Source organism: Acomys minous, assembly GCF_964271855.1.
Source record: "Acomys minous genome assembly, chromosome: 7".
NCBI lineage: Eukaryota > Metazoa > Chordata > Mammalia > Rodentia > Muridae > Acomys > Acomys minous.
Genome location: NC_140488.1, coordinates 16690157 through 16710043, shown reverse-complemented (window position 1 = coordinate 16710043; position 19887 = coordinate 16690157). Strand labels below are relative to the sequence as shown.

Here is a 19887-nt window from a genome sequence, read left to right as displayed (position 1 = left end):
TGGTGCTCTTGAAATTAAACAACATGCCGGCCGAACGATGGTTGCCCTTGTTGCTACATAAGGATAAATGTATAAGAACTGGATGATAGTTCAGTTCAATATTTGAACTGACAAAGAGAATTGTGGCTCTCTTGTAAAGGGTCAAAGCAAAGAGTCTGACATTTTAGAGTGTGTTAGATACATGATTAATAAATGGCTTAGGCAACCAAGTGGAATGTGGTCTGTAGCGTTATGAAAGCCTGATCATCAACTAAATCATCTGAGCCCTAACTAAATAACATAGCCTAGAATTTTCTCCCAGTGCCTTTCACTCAGCAAAAATTAGCCAGCTTCTAGGTGGCTCTGTAAGCACACTGAAGCAATGAAAATGAAAGGCATGCCTGTGGCCTCTGCTGCTGGAGATTGCATGACACAGACAAGCCAGACACTTTGACTCACTACCCATGCGTACCAGCCTGAAGTCACCACAGCCGCTGCAAGCACACCTACCATTCATTGACCCTAAGATTCTTCGTGGAGAATCTTCTTCCTTAGAGGTGTTCTGAAGCCCTGTGCCTTCAATCTGTTAGGGCCTTACTTCACTCAGCCTGTAAAGTCTCAATGGACAACCATGTTAGACGCTTGATTGTGAAGCAACCTGCCTAACCACCTGCTGTCTGTGGCAGAAAGAATTCACGCTCTATTTCAGGAGCAAAAGTGGCAGCCTTAGCCTCTCTCCTGTGCAGGACCAAGGAAATGGGATTGTTTTGTGATGGAAAACAAACAGACACCAGGGTATGAATTTGTGGAACCTGAAGGTTTCATTTTTATTTGGAAAAGAAGAATTACAGCATGAAATGTACAGAAGATAATAGAGCACAACTTATATACTACCTGAATTATAAGCAGAAACTCAGAAAAAGAAACAAGCATGAAAATATTACACTTCAAATGCAATTTGTAAACTACTCTCAGTTCATCTTGGCACATAGAAAAGGCAATAGCCCTGAAGAGAGTTCCCTAATGCCCCCACCCCCCAGGACTTCTGAACTCTGCCATTGTCTTGTGCGGGTTAAAAGGAGCACTAGGTCTAAAAAGCAAAGTAAATCATAACGCTGTGCTTCACTTGACCTTAACTATTCTACAGCCCAAAGTTTAACTTAATTAATAATAAGCTAAATAATTCAAGGCACGCTGATTGCATTTGGTTACAAAGTAGACAGGGAAGAAACAATTTTCAAGTCAAAAATATTCTGAGATGAGATTTTGTCCGGCACAATGTCTTACACACTTACTATGCAATTTAAGGAAAAGAAAGTACTACAAGTAAATCGCTTTTAAGTGAAAGGAAAGAAAGAAGGATATGCTGTTGGTTCTTTGCATGTTCAAATATATTAACCTGGAAAAATTATCCCATCATTTGAGCTGAGAGTCTTTTGAGAGGTGTTTTTCCACATGGGCTGAGAAAGCAGGCAGGCAGGAGCTACTTGCCAGTTGACCAGTAGCTTCTTTACACCAGGAAACTCACCTCCGACATAAGTCTCTGCAAAAGAAGTGGAACCCATTATTTCTTAGGTTGGTTTGGTGTGTGTGTGTGTGTGTGTGTGTGTGTGTGTGTGTGTGTGTGTGTGTGTGTGTGTATGCAGAGACCAAAGGGCATCATGTGTCATCCTTAAGAACATCACACCTCCTTTGAGACATGGTCTCTCATAATTTCTTTTAAGCTTTAAGGCAAGGGTGTTGTGGGCCATATCACACTGCTCTTTTGCATGTTTTCCTTGGTAGGACTCAGGAAGGTATTCAAAAAGGAACTCTAATGGGTTTTCCTGCATTCCCAATGCCTGTGATTAAAGCATTGGTCACTTTATTTTCTGACTCCATAACTGGATAAATGCTACAAGACCCAGTTCTGACAAACCCCTCAAGACAGAAGCATCTATAGGCAGGGCACAAACACCAACTGCTCTCCTCTGACTTCTTGCTTTCATTTGACCAGCTACTCCAATCTAATTCATCTACCAACAATATAAATTAAGGGAATGTCATTTATTATTAGAACTGGTCTAAACCAGTTGGTTGCCAATTAAAGGAAGTAGACCATTTCTTTCTACAAGCCATTCAATAGGTCTTGAGGGTCAGGCTTACATTACAATATTTTTTTAAAAGATGTATTTATTTAATATACAGTGTTCTGTCTGCATGTAAGACTTTCAGGCCAGAAGAGGGCACCAGATTTCATTGTAGATGGTTGTGAACCATCATGTGGTTGCTGGGAATTGAACTCAGCACCTTTGGAAGAGCAGGCAGAGCTCTTAACCTCTGAGCCATCTCTCCAGCCCCCTTACATTACAATATTATTTGCCTGTTTTAGTCTCATTCTCACATGTATTAACAAAGGTTTATAGAGCCTATTTGATGTATGATAGTAGAATGCAGTGGATTCAAAACCACAGAAGAATCGGGATTTTGTTGTTGTTGTTATTTTGGGGGTTTTTGTTGTTGTTGTTTTGTTTTGTTTTGTTTTCCTGAGACAGGGCTTCTCTGTGTAGTCTAGCTGTCCTTGAACTCACTTTGTAGACCAGGTTGGTCTTGAACTCAGAGATTTACCTGCTTGTTCCTCTGGAGTACTGGGATTAAAGGTATGTGCCACCAGCCCTGGCTCAGGAGATATTTAAATAAGCCAGATATTAAAGACATTTTCAAGAGTGCTTTATTTCTCATTAGTTTTTTAACTTAAAAAAAATTCATTTTTTAATAAAAATATTTACTCAAAATTATAGTTTTCCTAATTTAAATCTTATTTATCATTTTAATGTATAATTATTAAGTATATTTTCAATAGATGTAATTTATAAAGTAAATTAAAGTTCCTTTAAAAATTATGGGTATATTATATATGCCTGTGGCTCTTGGAGGCCAGAAGAGGGCATAGAATCCCCTGAAACTAGAGACACAGATGGTTGTGAGCTACCATGTAAGTGTTAGACATCAAACCCGGGTCCACTGGAAGAGAAGCCAGTGCTCCCAACTGCTAAGTCCTCTCTCTAGTCACCTTAATATTAATGTTCTCAATATTTTAAGAACAAATAAAGCACTCTGTCATTCAAAATATGAGAACTAGAATATAGAGAATTAAGACAAATTTCTTGTCAGCCCTTAATTTCTTCCTCTTTAAATTATAACCCACAAAATCTAACCTTTCTCACACTAGTAGTGTTAATATTAACTAAGAAATAATTGTGTTTAAAAAAAGAAATAATTGTGCAAAGTAATTTCGAAAATATATTTGTAGCTTCATACGCCTGGGTCTATCCTTCATTCCTAGGTGAAAAACATAGGTCTAGACAAAATTATGCAGAGCTGCATATACACATATACAAAAGCATATGGAGAAGTGGTGACATCTGAGTAAAGCCTGTGGATAGCACTGATGTCAATCTCCAAGATTTGGTATTCTCCTCTAATTATAGAAGATGCTACCACGGAGATAACTATATGAAGGGAACACAAGACAATTCAGTAGTATTTTTGTTACCTTCTTGTGAAACTAATAGTTTCAAAAATTAAGCTTAAAAATTCCATATACACAGAAAGATGTTATGAAATAAACACTTCAGGTTTTTTTTTTAAGCTAAGATTGACAGAGTCGCGAAATCACCTTCTTCTTCTTCTTCTTCTTCTTCTTCTTCTTCTTCTTCTTCTTCTTCTTCTTCTTCTTCTTTTTTAGATAAGGCTTTTCTGTGTAGCCTTGACTGTCTTGGACTCTTTGTAGATGAGGCTAGCCTCGAACTCACCGCGATCCGCCTGCCTCTGCCTCCTGAGTGCTGGGATTAAAGGCATGCGCCACCACACCCAGCTCAAAACCATACATTTATAAGCCTAGCACTGGACAGCCTAAAGCAGGAGACTACGCATTTGGAAACTGGTTATTTAACTAACTTTAGTAGCATTCTGTGTGTAATTGAGATGTATTCCACATAAAGAAGTGATTTCGGAAGGCTTACAATATTCACTTCAAATCTTTTCACTATGGAATATATTCAATAAACCTCAAGGATCCTGACAAAGAGCTGTTCGTTATGTGCCCTGTCTATCTCATCAGGAAAAGTGCCTCTGGAAATTTGATGTAGTGTGCCATACTAACCATTTGAGACCTATCTTCTCCATTGTCATTGTAAGTACGGTAGATATAGTTGTTTGAATGTTCTGCTGCTGCGGAGCCTTCTGGAGATGGTGGCATCTCAATCCAAGCTACAAGAAAATGACAAGTGTAGCAGTTAAACATTTCTAGAATATATTATCATTCTTACCTCCTCCCCACCCCCAACCGATACACACACAAAAACTGAATGTTAATTCTATCATATTTTTATTTGTTACATTCAAATAATACTTGTTAGATTCTGCCTGGTGTTGATATTATTTTGGCTTAGGTTGTCTCTCTTAGTACGCAGAAAGCATGCATTACACATTCTATGCTTTATAAAAGCCTACGTGTACCCAGGCATGGCACTGCACACCGTTGATCTCAGCATGCAGAAGATAGAGGCATGTAGATCTCTACAAGTCCAGGACTAGCCTGGTCTACAAAGCAGGTTCTAAGCAAGCTAGTGCTACATAGTGAGACTCTGTATCTACCCCTCACCACCGCCCCCAAACTGAGCTTTGGGTAAGCGGTACAAGATTTCTTTTTTTTAATGAACTGATTTAGATAAAGTAATCTTTGACTGTTAGTTTTAATGGTCCCCTTGACACAAGCTCAAATCAGATGGAAAGGCAGTCTCAGTGAGGGTTTGGGCAAGATAATGTTGGCCCATGAGCAAGTCTGTGGGGGATTGTTTTAATTACCTTAAATGGTGTGGTAAGACCTAGCCTGAAAGTAGGCAGTATTATTTCTTGGTTTGGAACCCTGGACTTCTCAAGCATAAGAAAGTTATCCAAGCAAGCTATTCATGAAAGCACAATAACATGAATGCATTTCTTTCTTTCTGCTTCCTGACTGTGGTCATGATGTGACCAGCTGCTTCAAGCTCCTATGACTATGACTTCCATGCTGTGATAAACTGTAACCTGGAATTGTAAACTGTAATAAACAATCTCTTTCCTCATTAAATTGTTTTTTGTCAAAGTAGTTCATCAAAGCAACAGAAAAGAAACTAGGGCAAATTTAAGTCACAAACTTACAGAATCCCATTTTGGCCGTAGTAAACTATTTATGTCACCTTGGAAACATTAGATCAGCCTTCTCTGATGTGATTTCCCTACTTGTCAAATGAAGAAATTAATACTAGACTCTCCCTTTGTTGACGGGGTTGGGAGTTACAACATAGTGATCTGAGAGGGAGCTAAAGTCTAAATGGATAACTAAAGACTAAATAAGGTCATCATTCCTTGTTCCACCTTAGCATGTAGGGTTAAGGACTATTATATCAAATACTGAGTACTTGTCATTTCTCTGGGAGTCTATGCTGTTGTTGCCAAAGTTATTCCAGAGATCTTGTAAGTTTGTACACCATCTTGTATCTCCTTACTATCCTTAGCCACCTTACACTTTAATTGCTTGCTGAATTATCTACCTTCCTACCATTGTAAAGATGGCAGCTCTACAAAACCCCTGATGCACACTGATCATGTTAGCATTTGGTGAACCAAATGTATTGCATAAAATCATTTCAAATGATACAATTCTCATAAAAAAAAAACAAATATCCCAGCTCTCGACACAAAACCAATGGTAAATGAACAGTATATCCATCAAAGCCAATATATATGTTGTATTCATTTGTCTGTTCTCTATTACAAGGGATCAGCATTGTATAGAAAGTTGGTCAAAATTCAGGTAGCTGGCCCTAACACCCAAAGATCTGAGGCAGAGAAAGCCAAAAACTTTGTCTTCTATATAGCAACTTCCCAGGTGATGCCAATGTTATGGGTCCAGGACCCACACTTTGAAAATCAGTGCTCGGTAATGCCCACCAGGGTGTTTTTCATGTGCAAGAATTAAAAGCTTCCTAAAACAGGTTAGCTTCCTTTTTGTTATACAAAAATAAGACATGGCTAGATTCTTTTTTACAAATTAGGAACAAGAGTTAAAAATTCACATAATTATGGATCGCATCTTGAGATAACCAAGACATATACCTGTGGAACTTGCTTCTGCCCGAACTGGTACAATTGCCTTCCTGAACTCCACCATGGCACTGGTTTGCTCCAGTTCTGCTCCTGCTTCCATGACATTTATAAAAATTTCCTCTTGCTTTCTGAAAAAGTCACACATAAAAATAGGTGAGCTTTTGCATAGTCTAAGAATAGTGAGAAACTAAAATGGTCGATCTTAATACTATGTGTTAAAAATAAGCTGAGAGTCCATTCCAACAGCTTGTCTGCCCTTATTTAATCCTGTACAATAGCTGATAATATGAAACGGCTTCAAAAACTGAAGTCCTAGGATTCAAGCCAGCAGGTTCCTCTTATGTAAAGATAAAACCGCTCCCTTCTAGACCCAGGACAGGTATGTGTAAAGGCTGTGTTGTTCTGAAGACTTTTCATCTTAATGTCAGGTAAGATGTATATAAATATGAAGGTAAATTTTTAGCCTACTCTCACTGGTAAGTTTGCACCAGCTTCTCTTACAGCAACTACTAGATATGACAGAAAGTCTTTATTTCTCGTTAAACATCATGAATCTAGACAGGAAAAGACCTTCAAAGTGGCTTGGTTCTCCTTAAGGTCCCGATGAAAATTATATACTATCTCAGATCTTAACTCCAACATACAGCTTAGACCTAAGAAAACATGGTGTCTCTGTTATCTGCTATCACAGAAGACTGGCTGTTGTCTGATATATTGTAATTTCATAGTTTGGTGCTACATACAGCAAACAAACAGAAGATGACAAGAATAGTATTCTGGGGGCTGAAGCGATTATTCACTGGTTAAGATCAATTGCTGCTCTTGCAGAGGATGCAAGTTCAGTTCCCAGCACCCATCCAATGGCTAGGAAGTGTCTGTAACTCCAGTAGTAAGAGATCCACCACCCTCTCTGACTTCTCCAAACACTAGGCACACATGCACTGCACATATGTACATGTAGGCAAAATACTCATAAAGAGGAATACAATTTAAAGAATTGTTTCTAAAAGAAATGATCACTTACTGAGCATTCCTCTGCTGACAAGGAAGTTGATCTTGTTCTCTTGACTGTTCCTGCTGGTCTTTAGCTGTAGAATAAAACAAAGCCTATGTGTCATTCAGAAGTCATGGTTTGTACTTCTTTGAAGGCCAATAACTTTCACACACACCACAGGGGGGCAGGGAGAGAGAGGGGGAGGGAGGCAAGGAGAGAGGGGAAAGGGAAGGAGGGAGGGAGAGAGAGGGGGAGGGAGGGGAGAGGGAGAGGACAGGAGAGGAGAGAGAGAAAGAGAGAGAGGAGAGAGAGAGAGAGATAGAGGGAGAGAGAGAGAGGGAGAGAGAGAGAGAGAGAAGAGAGAGAGATTTCAGGGATTTAAACTAACCAGCAAACAGAAATCTGGAAAGTCCAAACCATGTACTACGGTCTGGGGTGCCAGCTCAGTGGGCAAAGCAGTTTCTACACAAGTATAAGAACCTGCCATTGAATCTCTAAACTGACAAGAAAAAAAAAAACCTTGGGCTCAGCACTCATGCAGTAAGATAGAGTGTGAAGACAAGAGAATTCTGGAAGCGCTATGGCTAGCTAGCCTGTTTATGCAGCAGCAGAACAAGTTCAATCCTCAAACAGGGTAGAATGGAATTGATCCTCTGATCTCCACAGGCTCACTGTGGCATGCACACGCGCACACACACACACCTATAGTCACATACATAAACTTGTACACATATATCATAGACACACACACACACATCCATCTATGTTTACATTCACAAGCATATACACACATCTATAGTCACATAGAAGAACATGTTACATGTTCATCATACACACACACATACGTATATATACACACACAAATATTCTTTTTCTTAAGCATAAGTTCAAAAGTGCAACCATCCATCCCAACCTTTCTGAACACTGGTTTTCGGAGGTTCATCTCACAGTCGCCTCCCAGGAAGGAATGGAAACTGACACCTTGTTGGTTCTCAACTGGTTCTGAACCACCAGGGTTCACCTTTGAGTTTAAACTAGTATTTTTTAAGCTCTCTGAACTCAATGTTACTTTTTTAGGTTAATAAATCCTTTCGTTGTTATTAAATGATCAGCCCCATCCCTAGGAAAACTTTTCACAAAATCAAAGCTAAGGAGTTGTTATGTTTCTCCTTATAAGGCATGCTTGAAATTACTAGTCAACGACAAAGAATGGATGCACATGGGAGGGGAGGTGGAAAGGAATTGGGAGGAGTAGAGGGGAGGGAAACCGTAATCAGGATATTTTGTGTGGGAAAAAAAACCCTCCGTTTTCAACCCCCAAAAAAGATGAAATTACCAATCAAAAGTTCTTGCTGCTTCAACAAAATTTTTCTTATTTCTTTTAACCATAACATTTTCACATCAATATTTGGAGCCTAAAAATTAAAACAGAAGGGAAAAGTATGTTTCTGTTTGAAAGGAATGCTGTCATAATAAAACAAATGCAATCAAACACGAGTCTCTATATAAAGCACAAGGTTCAAATTCTACCATTTTGCTTCTTTTTTCTTTTTAAATATGTTTTACATATACATTATATTATTATACATATATAAAATAAACTGTGTATAGCAAGAAGAACCATGGCACAATCAGGCATTATATAAATGTTACATTCTTAGTGTATTGGCTATTTGTATTTGACAACCTTGAATAAAACATCTTTTCTATCTTGGTGAGTCTAAATATCTGAATGTAAATCAGCATCTATCATATCTCATCATTATCAACTTAAAACATCTATCTAGACCTAAAAACACCTGAACCCCTAAACAATCAAGCTTAATTTAAAAGAGTAAGCTCTGTGATCTTCAACCTCATCAGAGACCTGAGAAGGAATAAAACTTAATTATCTGAGTGAACCGGAAGGTTAGCAACTTCCTTAAATCATTTAGGTGGCTAATCTTCAGCCATCTGATTAGAGGAGATGTTATGATCAAAATAATTCTAAAAGTGTCTCAAGGAACAGAATAACAATTGGAGAATGTGCAGAGATCTTTTCATTTATTTTTGCTTTACTAGATTGTGTGTGTGTGTGTGTGTGTGTGTGTGTATGTGTGTGTGTATGTGTGTGTTTCACTTTGTTTTAACTTTAGTAAAAACAAAGCAAACTCTAATATTTTCAAAACTAAAATCAATTATGTCATAATGTTATAAAACACTGATACTCACATGACAGAGTCCCTAAATAGTCTCCAGTGCTTATAAAGTAAGTCTCTTCTATGGTACTAACTATTATATAAGGGAAACCAAGAAGGGTTTATACAACATTATAATATAATCATTACAAATCATGTCCCAGACAATACCGTATGGATCCACCACAAGTTGTGACATAGAAGTTAATGAAATTGAGATACTCTATCATGATATCTCACTGTTCTCCCTTCCCTGAAACAGGGTGAGCCTCAGAGCACACCTGCCCAGGATCTTAACTATGCTCTCTCAAAGGCAGGAATAAATCTAAACTGTCATATCTTCAAGTCTTTGAATGCTGAAGACAAAGAGAACTCAACACTAACTCTAGAAACTTCACTGAAGAAGAAAAAAACAAAACAGAACAGCCCAAGTTGAAAGGCATGAGATTTTATAAAAGGTGACCAACATTTTTCCCAGTGCAGATTTTTAAATCTTTTTCAAAGACTTATTTGATTTAATTTAATGTATATGGTTAGTTTGCCTACATGTGTGTTAAGTGCACCAATGCCTTCACTGCCCATGGAAACCAGAAGAAGCAGTCAAATACCCCTGGAATTGGAGTTGTAGGTAGTTGTGAGCTACCTATTGTGGGTATTGGAAACTTAACCAGAGTTTTTAATCTTAATGTTGGGGCTGGAGAGATGGCTCCATGGTTAAGAGCATGTGCTGCTCTTGCAGAGGACCAGACTGTGACTCCCAGCACCCATATGGAATAGATTAGAATGGCCTGTAACTCCAGCTCCAGGGCATTTGTTGCTCTGTGCTGGCTTCTAAAAGCACTGCAAAATGGACAACTTCACACACATACACACACACACACACACACACACACACACACACACACACACACACCTAAAATCCTTAGTATGAATGCTATGGGAGAAATCAACTGCTTTCTGATTATATTTAAGTCTTGCTCCACTAGAAAAAAACACAGGCCTGGTATTGTAAAGCTGGTTAAGAGCCATGGTTGGGGAGCTCATAGGATCCAAAGGTAAATCTACTAGTATTATTCTTTTTTTAAAGATTTGTTTATTTGTTGTTATGCTTACGGCGCTCTTCCTGCATATACACCTACCTGCATGCCAGAAAAGGGCATCAGATCTCATTACAGATGGTTGTGACCCACATGTGGTTGCTGGGAATTGAACTCAGGACTCTGGAAGAACAGCCAGTGCTCTTAACCTCTGAGCTATCTCTCCAGCCCTAGTAGTATTTTCTTACATGAACATACTGTCAAACTGCTCTCTATATTGACCTCTCTCTACCTTAGTGCAACTCTCAGATCTCATCAGAAATGTGTGTCTGTACAGTGTTTGAAAGGTAACAAAGAAGCTCACAGTAGAGAAGTTAAGTGACTATGGAGTGCTCAGACATAGATGGTCATCTATATTACACGCCTTCCCCAAGGATCAAAACCATCACAGAAGAGGGAACAGGAGGGAGACCAGACCAATCCTGGTTTCTGGCCGTTACAGGACTGCTGCTGCACTCAAGAATTCTCAGCAGCTGTGGTTGCCTTCACAAGGCCAAGCCAATCAACATTCCAACCTGGTGTGGGAGGGGATTCATGGCGACTTCATCCCTAATTGAGGACCAATTAGGCTTCTGGGATAAAGACAGCCATTTTTTAGCTGCGCAGTGGCACACGCCTGTCACCCCAGCACTTGGTGGCGCAGAGGCAGGAGGATCTCTGTGAGTCCAAGGCCAGCCTGGTCTACAAAGGGAGTCCAGGAAAGCCAAGTCTGTTACACAGAGAAACCTTGTCTTGGATGTGGAAGAAAGACAGCCAGGTTTCTTTAAGAATGAGGCATATGGTAAGCTCTCCACAGGATGCCCCCATACCAATAGAAATTGGTGGGTTATTACGTTTAAATAAATACATAAATATGTAAATAAGTTTTAAATCTTAATGCTAATTATGGTTTCTAAGAAGAATAACCAACCTGAATAATGTAAGTCTCTTCTTTCTCACCATACCAAATTTCAAACTTGCGGTTATCACCTTTCACGTGCTCTGTGATTCCAGCTTCTTCCATCTACAACAAAGCAAACTTTCCCTGAGCATCTGATTACCAATATGGAATTACATTCATCATATTCTTTCATAATATAAAGGAGACAACGGAATGTCTCACTTAAGCAAAACACACATTTTATTTTCAACAAATAAGAAATGGAAATGAAAAATATAGCCATAGGAATGAGAACTTCAGTGCTCTTATGGAAATAAATATGCTCTCAGGGCTCAGGTGCCATGCTCCAGTCCAGTACTTGGTATAAAACAAATTTTTTTCAGAAATAAAAGTAATTAAACAAGCTGGGTGTGGTGGTGCACACCTTTAATCCCAGCACTCAGGAGGCAGAGGCAGGTGGATCGCTGTGAGTTCCAGACCAGCCTGGTCTACAAAGTGAGTCCAGGACAGCCAAGGCTACACAGAGAAACCCTGTCTTGAAAAACAAAAACAAAAAAAAAGGTAATTAAACATAAATGGGGGAAATCTACCTGAAACTGATTCATTTCATTGACTTCTAAAGTAATTATTGACCAGATCAATTTGATCTTACAAATTTATTCTCCATAAGGTATAAATAGTAAATGTATGGGTCAGAGGAAAACCAGCCAAATTCACAAAGATTTTTTCTATTCCTAACAATCCCTCAGCCTCTATAGCAAAGGAAATACATACCTAAGTTGAAAGGGTCACAACCTTCTCAACCCCACTAGGAAGACTTGTGAGGTATGCAGCATGAGCTCCTCCCACAGCTTTCTTCTCACCCTTGTTTGTGCTTTGCACACTTTTCTTTTACCATTTGCTGCTAACCTTGGCTATTTCCATGTGGGACAACTTCACTCCCTTGTGTAACATTTTCTTTAAGTTTTTCTCTGCCTTTTCTCTTTTCTTTCAATTGTTTCCTAATTGTCTGAAGGAATATCACACTGTTCCACTTGTGAACCCACAAAATAACCCTAATTAAAACTAATAAACATTAAGGTCAGTGCTCATGAGATTCCTGCATTAAGGTAAAGGAAAACAGTTATACTTAGAAATGCAACTCAGCTACGTTAATTAAAGAGCCACTGATATCCACTTTGAAGCAATCTAAAGTAACTTTCAAATGTCCCCAAGTAGATCCTTCTTACGTCACTCTAATCTAGCTCTGCTCGAATATTAAGATATAGTAATACTTATGTTGAATCTTTTAAAGTGTGAATTATGCTTCAGCATATGATGATAGGTAGCAGACATACAGACTTTAGAATCAGAGAAGGCCAGGCTAGACCTTCACCCATCTCTAGCATTCATCAGTCATGTGCCTTTGCGTAAGAAACTAGGTTTTTCTTAAATTCCATATTTTTCAACCATAAAATTTGGAAAGTAAGTATTTCATAGAGCTGATATAAGGATATGTTATTAAACAGCATGTTCAGATCATATACATTTTTGTGGGATTGTGTGCATTCCTGTATGTGTGTTCACTTGTATGTGGGTATGTGTGTACATGTACCTGTGTGGAGGCCAGAGGTGACATCACATATCTTTCACAATAGCTCTCCATTCTATAGATGCAGGGTCTCTTGCTGAACCCAGAGCTCACCTGATACAGCTACTAACTAGCCAGCCTATTCTGGGGATTCCCCAGAGCTTAGATTACAAGTGGCAGCCACACCTACATAGCATTTTACATAGGTACTAGTGATGTGAATTCAAATCCTTACACTTGAACGACAAGCTCTTTACCCTTCTCTCCAGTCCATAATGAGCTTTGAACTTATGGCTTTGCTTCCCATCCTTTCTTATATTTGAATTGCATCGTTATTGATTTGGAGATTTCCCTGGAAATCAAGATATTTTTATCTAACACCAAGTTATCACTATATGTGTATGCGTTAAGTTAAAACAACAGTTGATAATAAGCAAGCACACAACCTGATGGATCTGATGAAGCCATATCTCTTTATCCAATTATGTGTGGCCTGACATATGGGTTTCCTATGGGTGCAAAGTGTTTGCATTATAGTACATAGTCATTAGAAAGACACAGCTTGGTGTGATGAAATCAAGACAAAAATTCATCTCAGGAGAGAGAAGTTGATCAGGTTTATTTAGTAGCACACTGACCACTAATGATAGACTCTCATGACAAGTAAGCAAGAGGAAACAAGCATAATGAAACCTAAGAAACAGTCTACTTTTTTAGTCTATAGAATCACCATTTTTCCAGGAATCTTCAGCTAAAATTTTGAAAGCATCACTGACTAATGTTCTATTAAAGATATGATTATATCAGAGAATCAAAGAAAAACAGACAGATTTTCTTCTTTTAAATGTCAAGTAGTATTTATTTTCTGTATCTGGTAAGTCACTAAGCCCTTATGTCTGCCTTCCATTGAAATGTTTCCTGCATCAGTTCCTCCTTCTGTTACCATGGTAACTATTGTAATCCTTCTGGCTTCATTACCTCATCAGTCCTTCTTTACTTTAATGAACTTCAGAAACACTCTGGTGACATGCCTATCATCATATCGAATGTAAAATAAAATAGAAAATCAATACAAATAAGAAATTCTGCATTAGGTAGTGACAAAGTCACCCCACAAACACAATGTGAATCAAATTGGCTTATGTAAAACATGCTTAGAAAGGTACAGTACCTTTTCAAAAAGTACACATGTAGATGGCAAGATCTAAAACCTGTCTTGGCTCTCAGCTAATGTTTATTAAAGTCATAAATTATCCAGATACCTAGGCTTAGAGGTTGACTATATTAAAAAGGTAACTGGGTATTGGTGATGAAGCTGTGGAGCTACTGTGGGTTCAGAATTGAACAGAAAAGGAGCAATGAGCTGTGATGGAGAACAAGGGTGACCGTGGGTAGGGATTTTGCCAGATACAGCTAGAGATGGCTGAGCAATATGAGGAAAATCAAAAGCAGGGCCTGCCTCTCAGGTGGCCTCCTTACACTAAGCCCTTAAGCCCATGACAGGCCCATCAATGTAAGCACAGCTAAATTTTCATTAGCTCTCAACTATACTGAGAAAGCCAACCATGAAAGAAAACATTGATGGAAAATGACTAAAAGGAAAAATGACAAAGATAGTAGTGACTGAAGAATTGAAGGTAAAAATCTTCTTATCTCCCAGTTATTCTATAAACAAATGTGTTGCTTTTAGAATTTAAATTTGATTTTTTTGAAAGGTAAATTTTATTAGGTTTGAAATAACCAAATTTACCAATTATAACCTTATGTGAGTTGGAAGTATTACTGGGCTGCTAATGACTTTCACAAACAACAGTGTCCGGATTTTAACACAAAACTAATGTCAAGACACAATGGTAGTTTGGGTTCTAGAGAAAACAGAATAATTCCAAGAAAAGGAGAGCATGTATATGGGAAAGATCCAGTTGTAACTTGGGGTACCCAGAAAAGATGGGGCCAAGAAATGGAGAAAGGACAAAGAAAGGCAGGGAGGAATATGCTAAGCGCAACACTTCTCCACTCTGAAAGTGCAGTGAGAAGGGGAAAAAACCCTTTCCTCTTTGTTCTCCTATAACAAGGGCTTCTTGACAACAAGACCAAAAGTTTTACCCAGTAACTTTGGAGGAGTGCTCACTGGTGAGCCAGGTCACTGGAGAGCACCTTGGAGAATGTCTGAGACCACAGCGATAGGGGAGTTGAATGTTCTGCACCTGGGCCCAACCTCTTGTCCTGATTTCAGACTCCCAAAACCCATGTCAAGCTAGAGTTGGTGGTACATGCTTAGAACTCTAGTGTTCCTTCTGCAAGATGGGAGGCAAAGACGGGGTCCCTAGAAGCTCTCGGGCCAGCAAGACTGGTGTACGTAGCAGTGACCTATAGGACACCTTTTTTCAAACGAGATGGAAGGTGAGAACTAAGGCCTGAGGTGTCCTATGACCTCTAAACTAGCACTGTAGCAAACATGTGCCTGTACGAAAACACGAGCACACATGCACTGCTGTTTTTTTTAATTCTTTTGTTTGTTTTCAAGTCAGGGTTTCTCTGTGTGTAAGTTTGACTGTCCTGGAACTCACTCTGAAGACCAATGTTGCCTTGAGCTCACAGAGATCCTCCTGCCTCTGCCTACTGAGTGCATGTGCCACCACCGGCCAGCTTAACACTCTTTTAAACAGAAGAATGTGCAGCTAAAGAAGAAAACCTAAGCGATGGACCACACACCAGACAATATCGTACAGCACAACATGTGTGTTCTTACTTTTAGGCAGTGCTTAAAGCTGTACGACGGGTATCTAGCAGCACCTTCTCCAGATTCCACACGCCTCTTACAGAACACAACAGCTTTTTCATACAAGAAAAGGTGTCTCTGCATGGGTTTGAATCTTGCAAAATCCTTCATTTTTGTGGGACCTTTCCGGTGTCCTAGCCAAACACTGAATGCACCTTGCAGAATCATCTTGCCCAATTCATTCAGATTTCCCTAGAATAAAAGTATGAAAGCCAATTTGTATTCATGTGTCAGACGTTGACATCTTTGTGTTTAGCTTGACCGAAGCACATTTTGCCTAATTTTTTTTTCTCAAATCAACATGTAAAACTTTATTGCTGAGGACCCATCACATTTTCATCAGAGGTAATGGATAAATCAATCGGGTACTTACCTGTACGTTTACCCTTTACAAGCTCATTTTCATACAGGCTGCTGGTCAGGGTGCAAGTGGGGGTGAGGAGAGGAGTCAATTGGCATTACTGTGAAGCATATGAACTTCAATAATGATCTACTCTACTCTAGACTAGGGCATACAGCAATTCTGGGACAGGATGGCAGGATACGCCATTTGATATAACAGTGGCATGAGCGTCAGGGTGCAACTAACTGCTTTTGTAGCCCTCCTCTCTATTTTCTTCTATGGAAAATAATTTTTCATACACTATATTCTGGGTACAGTTACCACTCTACAAAGTTCCCTTGGCTCTCCCCACTTTTCCTCCCTTCTAGATTCACACCCTTTCTGTCACTCTTTAGAAAACAAACAAGCATCTAAGGAATAATAATATACTAAAATAAGATAAAACCAAAAACAAACAAAGTGGAATAGGACAGAAGAAAAAGAACCAAAGAAAAAACACAAGAAACACATATAGACGCAGACACACACACATTTGTACAAACAGAAATCCCATAAAAACATATAACCAGAAGCCATAATAGATTAAAAAACGTTTAATCCCCTGAAGGTTAAAAGCTTTTAATTCCATGATAAAACATTATGAGACAAAGAGCCTCCAAAAAAACTGTCATTTGAGTTCTTTTCATGTGGGCGATCTACTGCTGGGCACGGGGCTGCCCTTAAGAGTGGTTTTAACGGGTGGATCAGGGCCCAGGGGTGTCTGCTCAAACTATTGCACTAACCAAGGACAATACAAGTAGTAAACACTAAACCCCTACTCTGATCTAGCCAATAGACAGGACATCCTCCATAGTTATGTGGAGAGCAGGAACTAACTTGACACGAGCGCTGGTGCCCCATATTTGATGACCTCCCCTTGGAGGGGAGCCCTGGTGGCACTCAAAGAAAGAATAGGCAGCCTACCAAGACGAAACTTGTTAGCCTGCGACCATAAAGTGGGGGAGGAGATCACCCTTGGACATGGACTTAGGGGAGGGTAATAGGGTGGGAGTGGGAGGGTAGGAAGAATGGAAGGATACAAATGATGCGAGAACAATTGAGTTGTAATCTGAATAAATTAATAAAAATAAAAGTGACTTCTGGGGATCGAACTCAGGTCTTTCTACTTGAAAAAAAATAGAGTGGTTTTAAGCCATGTTCGCTGTGCTGTAGCATTTTCCTTTGACCCATGCCATGTCTCACTTATATTGTACATTGTTGTGAGGTTGCAGCGTAAAAGAACCTTCCTTTTCTTTGGCTTCATTGCATTTCCCATGTGGAGCTATTTCAGCTGGAGCAATGCTCCTATCTCTTCCTCATTCCCAGTTGGTACTTGATATACTACCATCCCAAGTTTCCCCTCTGGATGGAGCTGACCCTTTCATTCATATCTACTCTAGACTAGGGCAATTCTGGGACAGTGTGCCTGCTTAGCCTACCAAAGTATTTAGTCAAGCAAAATCTCGTAAGTTCCAGACTTGAAGGCAGGCTGCTACAGACCAGGAAAATGTCATAAAATTCCATTTGGCTGCTGATCTGCAGCCAGTTCTCCACTCATTATTATCAATAATACTGCTTATATTTTTAGTCCCATTTGTCTGCCTCTTATATATTTCCCAATTGAATCCAGGAGGCAAAAAAGAGATTCTTCCAAGCTTACACCCTAAAATTCCAACGATCACTACAATTTACTTACAATATAGCCATTGATTGCAATCTGATGCATAGAGTCATTCACTGACTTCAGTAAGTCCAGCATTGTGTCAAGTGCCTCCTTTAATTGAGTCGTCCCCTCGCCTTCTGTGCTGTACTTTAAGAGCTCCTGTAATTAGAAGTCAAGAATTAAAATTAACATTAATCACATATTAAAACTGCTGGAAAATGAATAATTTGAAGCTAATGTGATTTTGAGCGGTAATCCAATGACACCGTCCTTTTTAGAGTAATTTCTTTCATACTGTCTGTCACATTAACATTATATTTAATAACAATGTCAGAATTGGGAAAGAAATAGAATAATGACTAAAGAGTATAAAACAAAGGGCATTCAGTGCTTTTAGAGCTAAAAGGACAACAGCTACAAAAGCACATCAGAGATTCATTTTCAAAACAATTACATGCGTTTTCCTCCTCCACATATACTAATTTATCAACCATGATGCATATAGCATCATGAGAAACATTTGAAAAGAAACTATGTTGTATTTATACATAACATAGCTTCTACTAATCCTTTGCCGTTAAACTAGGGAAGTGTCATTTGCATTTTTCACTAAAAAGAACAATAGAAAAATACAATCTCAAAATGAATGAATATATATTTAGATCTTAACAATATGAAAAATTCTTTCATAAAACATTATGCTTAAATATATCTCAAACTTGTATGGAGGATCAAGAGCTAACATTCCATATTCACACAGCTTAATCATCTTGGGTATACCATTTGTACAACACCATGAAAGAACACGCCGCAAGAATCTTCCAGGTCAATAAGGCCATTGCTCTCTTTCAACCTATTGCTAGTGCTTCCTAGTCAACCACTTCCTTTGCAATGACTACCAGATCTGACTTTTTTTTAAAGGCCAGTTAAGTAGGTGCTGGAAAGATGGCTCATTGATTAAGAGCACTGGCGGCTCTTGCAGAGAAGCTGGGTTCTATTCTCAGTACCTACATTGTGACTCAAAACAGACTATAACTCTAATATCCTCTTCTCGCCTCCGTGGGTACCAGGCATGCTACACATACATACATGCATGCAAAACACTCATACACACAAAATCATTTTTAAAGTAAAGAAACAAGTAAAAGCTTCATGTAATTACCTTTAAAAGCAACTGATACTTAGTGATTCGTTGAACTGGTTTGAGCAAATAGGAATCCAGACCAAGTCGATGTTTTAATTTTTTTTGACATTCCTGTCATTAAAAGATAATGATCAGCTGGGTACAGTGGCACATGCCTTTAAACTCAGCACTCTGCAGGCAGAGGCAGGCACATCTAAGTGACATAATAATCAATAAATTTTAAACTATGAAATTCAGAGGGAGCCGAGCGTGATGGTGTGCACCTTTAATCCCAGCACTCAAGAGGCAGGGACAGGTAGATCTCTGTGGGTTCGAGGCCAGCCTGGTCTACAAAGAGAGTTCTAGGACAGCCAGGGCTATAGATGAAAAGAAGAAGAAGGAGGAGGAGCAGGAGGAGGAAGAGGAGGAAAGAAAAGAAAAGAAACAAAGAAATGTAGAGGGAACACAAGAATCAAACAAAATATATATATGAAAATTCCAGATAACCAGGGTTAAGTTCTCAGCATCCACCCAGTGACACACACTCATCATAACTCTAGTTCCAAGGAATCCAATGCACTTTTTGACTTCCATGGGCAACAGAAACATATATGGTGTGCAAATTATATATGTATGTATGTATGTATGTATGTATGTATGCATGCATGTATGTATGTGTGTGTACATACATATGTATGCTGGCAAAATATACATAAAAAATAAATGTCTTTAAACAATTTTAATAAAAATACAAAGACATGAATTCACTGATTAGACCAAGACATGAATCATTTGTATATCTTAAGGAACATGTATCAGAAAAACCACTGCTGCATATAGTACAAAAATTATGAGAAATAATATACTGGAAAAACTGTTATGAATACCATTTTAAAGTTTTAAGAGCACATGCCAGCACTCAAGAGTAAGAGGAAAGTGGATCCCTAGACGTTCAAAGCCAGCTTGGTCTACATAGTGAGTACCAGGCCAACTAGGGCTACATAATAGAGAGATCCAATCTCAGAAAGAAAGGGAAGGAAGAGGAAGAAACAAAGGAGGGAGTGAAGGAGGGAAGGAGGAAAGGAAGGAGGGAAGGAGAAGGGAAGAA

General features: G+C 38.9%; 1 protein-coding gene across 5 annotated transcripts in view; it reads right to left on the bottom strand.

Moving 5' to 3' along the window:
• Positions 1 to 777: 777 nt before the first annotated feature.
• Positions 778 to 19887, bottom strand: part of MCF2 (MCF.2 cell line derived transforming sequence) — a 94051-nt gene continuing 74941 nt past the window's right edge. For all 5 annotated transcript variants that reach the window (XM_084790498.1, XM_084790499.1, XM_084790500.1 and 2 more), the window contains 9 exons: positions 18819 to 18911; positions 17690 to 17815; positions 15582 to 15803; positions 11290 to 11382; positions 8442 to 8520; positions 7136 to 7199; positions 6121 to 6239; positions 4124 to 4230; positions 778 to 1522 (listed from right to left, as the gene is read on the bottom strand). In XM_084790498.1, the coding sequence (XP_084646624.1) occupies positions 1490 to 1522; positions 4124 to 4230; positions 6121 to 6239; positions 7136 to 7199; positions 8442 to 8520; positions 11290 to 11382; positions 15582 to 15803; positions 17690 to 17815; positions 18819 to 18911 (936 nt within the window). In that variant the 3' untranslated portion in view covers positions 778 to 1489. The remainder of the gene's footprint in view (positions 1523 to 4123; positions 4231 to 6120; positions 6240 to 7135; positions 7200 to 8441; positions 8521 to 11289; positions 11383 to 15581; positions 15804 to 17689; positions 17816 to 18818; positions 18912 to 19887) is intronic.